Below are 3541 nucleotides of genomic sequence, written 5' to 3'. Positions count from 1 at the left end.
CTTCTCTTCAGAGCTGGTCTCAAGCCACTCATCGCCCAGCCTGTATCTGTGCTTGGGGCTGCCCCTACCCAAGTGCAGAACCTTGCATTTGGCCTTGTTGGACTTCATGAGGTTTGCCCAGGCCCACCTCTTAAGCCTGTCAAGGTCCCTCTGGATGGCGTCCCATCCATCCAGTGTGTCAACCGCACCGCTCAGCTCGGTGTCATTGGCAAACTTGCTGAGGGTGCACTCAATCCAACTGTCCATGTCTCTGACAAAGATGTTGAAGAGCATCGGCCCCATTACCGACCCCTGAGGGACACTGTTTTTCACTGGTCTCCACTCTGACATCGAGCTGTTGACCACAACTCTGAGTGCGACCATCCAGCCAATTCCTTATCTACTGAATCGTCCATCCATCAGACCCACATCTCCAACTTAGAGACAAGAATGAATGAAAATGAATGGCAAAAACAGCTTCTTAAGTATAAAATTGTTGAGAAACCATTCCAATCACTTTAATAGCTTTGAGTCCACATTACATATGTTTTGTGTGCCTTTGGTTTCATATGCATTATACCTGCTTTACCATAAGTATCTTTGCTTCTTTGTAGAACTGAAACATGAGATCTATGTTTGGAGACTGACTGCACAGCGCATTAACCCGGCCAGCAGAGAGGAGACTGCTGTGAAATGCCTCTTGATGCAGAAGGTGCTGACTCTGGAGATGCTCCTGAGGAAGAAGCTGAGGACATTTCATAGGTAAGTGAGGACCAGCTTGTCCCACCTCCCCGCTCCAACCCTTGTTGGGGACAAGCTGCAGGTAGTTTGTCAGACCAGTACCAGCTGGGAGCACCTGCTCATCTCAGTCTATGGTCAGGAATGATAGCATGGCTTTGCTAACATCATGGGTAATATTTCTGTTTGCTTCAGCAGCCAAGGGGTCACCCCTGGTAATTTTAGGCAGAGTTGAAAGTGAAGGCTTTTGAGGATCTTCACTGGGATGAGACAAGTATTCTTCACTGTCTCTTGACCTTTCATCAGGGTGCTGGGACAGATATGAAGAGCCACTCTCAGCCTCAGTAAAACACAAAGTATTTTAGGACAAAAGCGATGTGTAAGACCTGGAAAATATATGTCAATATGACCCAAATTTTAAAGCCTAGGTATTTCAGGTAGGTTTTGGTTTAAAAAGATCACAAATATGTTATTAGACTTTTATTCTCAATAGTGGCTTCAGTGTACTAAAATGCTGTAATTTCTTCTTTTACTGAAAAATTCAAGTGTTCTTCAGAGAACTGTTGAGTTTGAAAAATATGTCATCAGTGAGTTGCTGTGTTTTACAATTTTTTCATAATCAAATCTTCAGTGTGAACCTGAGTGTGGGCATAATTAACCATTTATGTATAGAAAATAGTAAGTTTTTTATAAACAAGGACTAACAAAAATACTAACCTTATTTTGTTCATGTTCCAATACAAACAGCTGCTATAGTATGGAATTTGATGACTGAGAATAGCAGTGGTAAATATTTGAAAATGAATTGACTAAAGTAAAGTGAAACTAAAATAATTAATTTTCTTTAATAAGCATGTTAAACAGGCAATATGAGCAAAGACATGTAAATATGATTTCTCAAACTATTCCAGTAATAACATGACCTTTGTTTACATAATTCTTTGCTGATATTGTGCACTTTGAATAGAATTGACAGTATTACTACTTAAAGACAAAAAAGCTGTTAAAATCACCTCGTTTTAAAAATATAAATAACAGATTATTAGACTTTCTGACACTCTAAAGAAGACACTTCTGAAGTATAAAGAAAAATGGAATATTTAATATTGCAATCAGGATTCCTTTAGTGCAGTATATTTACAGCAATGTAAAAATTCATTAGCATTAACAACAGCACTCCTGAACTGCAGACCCCAAGGATTTTTGCTGGAGGGCTGACTATGTTGATAACATGATTAAGTTATTCGTATCTTAAAAACTTCATTATAAAATGCAAATGTAAAATATATGTGTTCTGACTTGTTGATTTTAGCACACAACCCTAATTTTATCACAGAAAGGCACACATCAACTCCTAAAACTATTAAGGGAACTATATATTGAATATAGCTCTATCCTGTACTGAGGTCCATACTCTGGAGACTGGATCCTTCCAAGCCTTTGGGACTCTTCATGAACTGAAGGGTTCACGCTACAAAAGTGGAGCCTTAAGTCCCCGCTCATGGGAATTTTGATGCTGGCTGTAAGAAGGCCACGACTCCTTTGTGGTATGAGTTACTCTGTACCGGGGAAAGGGTGATCTATTTGTAATGAGAGGGATTTATTCCAATACTCTTGGCAGATCTCTAACTTCACTCTGGAAAAAAGCAGGTGTCATTTTCTTTCAGGCAAATTTCACAAGAAGATAAAAACTGGGAAACAAATATTCAGGAACTCCAGAAAAAGGTAAGTAGATGTCAGTTTTTCTCAGTATCTGTATAAGCGGACCTATGCCTTTATACAGAGAAAGTGCTTTGAACCTAATGCAAATTCAATAACTCTCATGATAGTAGAAAAGGTGGCAGGCAGGCAGGCTGGCTGGCTTATCAGTGGGACAGGGTTACTGCACCACATTATGGGCTTTTATTAGGTTTTATACTTTTGTTCTTTAGAAAAATATTGTTTAAAGGATCAATAAATGATTCAGTGGTGTTTTCTTAAATTTTTAATACATGGCCAGAAAGACTCAGAAGGTGTCAATAGGTTGTTTAGAACTGTGATGCATGACAGTAAAGTACGCTGATGTACTGAATACCAACTCTGATTTGCTACACTGTCTGTAACATGCCTGCTTTCCTATTCAAGTAGGAATAAACCACTTGGATAAATCCTGTTCTCTTTGCTGTGCAGACATTAATACTGCCTAACTCTTTATGCTGAAGCTGGGTCTGATGAGATGTAAACTCTGTAGTGGAACTAATTTCACCTAAATTTAACTGTCTAAATTCACATCCTCTCCACCTCACTGGCATCACTAATGAATCCAGGCCTGTGTTTGGGAGCTCAGGTCCTTGACTGGGACATCACTGTCCTACATATCATACCAAAACAGAACAAAACGAACAGGACTTCTTATTAGGTTTTACATGTTTTTCAAGACATTGCATAAAAACCAACCTTTTTAAAGAGCAGAGACTTACCTGTACTTTAGTAGAGCTTTAAACTATGTGGAAGAGACTGGTAACAAGAGAGGGACTCAGGCTGAGAGAAGGTGATTCCCTGGGTTGGTGATAAAAGGGAGATTAGAGCAGAGTAGCAGAGTCATGATGGAAAGTGCTGGGTCTGAGGCCGAGAGCATGAGGAAATCAGCACAGGGATGCAGGAGCTGGGCATGGTGTTGTAGAAGCTGCATGGGGATTATGGGCTTGGCATGTCCATGAGAGTTGTACAGGAGGCATGAAAGATCTGACCTCCAAGCCAGGTTATAGATTTTCAAAGCATATGTGCAACAAAGGGTGATTTTGTCCAGGGTCATGAAACCACAGAGTGCCTCAAGTGCCCTCTG

At 40.2% G+C, this 3541-nt stretch overlaps 1 protein-coding gene across 1 annotated transcript in view; it reads left to right on the top strand.

Moving 5' to 3' along the window:
• OCA2 (OCA2 melanosomal transmembrane protein) overlaps nt 1–3541 on the top strand; it is a gene marked incomplete at its 3' end in the record, with an annotated part of 53167 nt that overhangs the window by 46758 nt on the left and 2868 nt on the right. The window contains exons 10-11 of the mRNA XM_010163114.1: nt 594–741; nt 2385–2442. Of these exons, the coding sequence (XP_010161416.1) occupies nt 594–741; nt 2385–2442 (206 nt within the window). The remainder of the gene's footprint in view (nt 1–593; nt 742–2384; nt 2443–3541) is intronic.

The sequence above is a fragment of the Antrostomus carolinensis genome, unplaced genomic scaffold (assembly GCF_000700745.2).
Source record: "Antrostomus carolinensis isolate BGI_N321 unplaced genomic scaffold, ASM70074v2 scaffold16802, whole genome shotgun sequence".
Classification (NCBI taxonomy): Eukaryota; Metazoa; Chordata; class Aves; order Caprimulgiformes; family Caprimulgidae; genus Antrostomus; species Antrostomus carolinensis.
The sequence above is the reverse complement of the archived record's forward strand: the minus strand, read 5'-3'. Positions and strand labels throughout refer to the sequence as shown.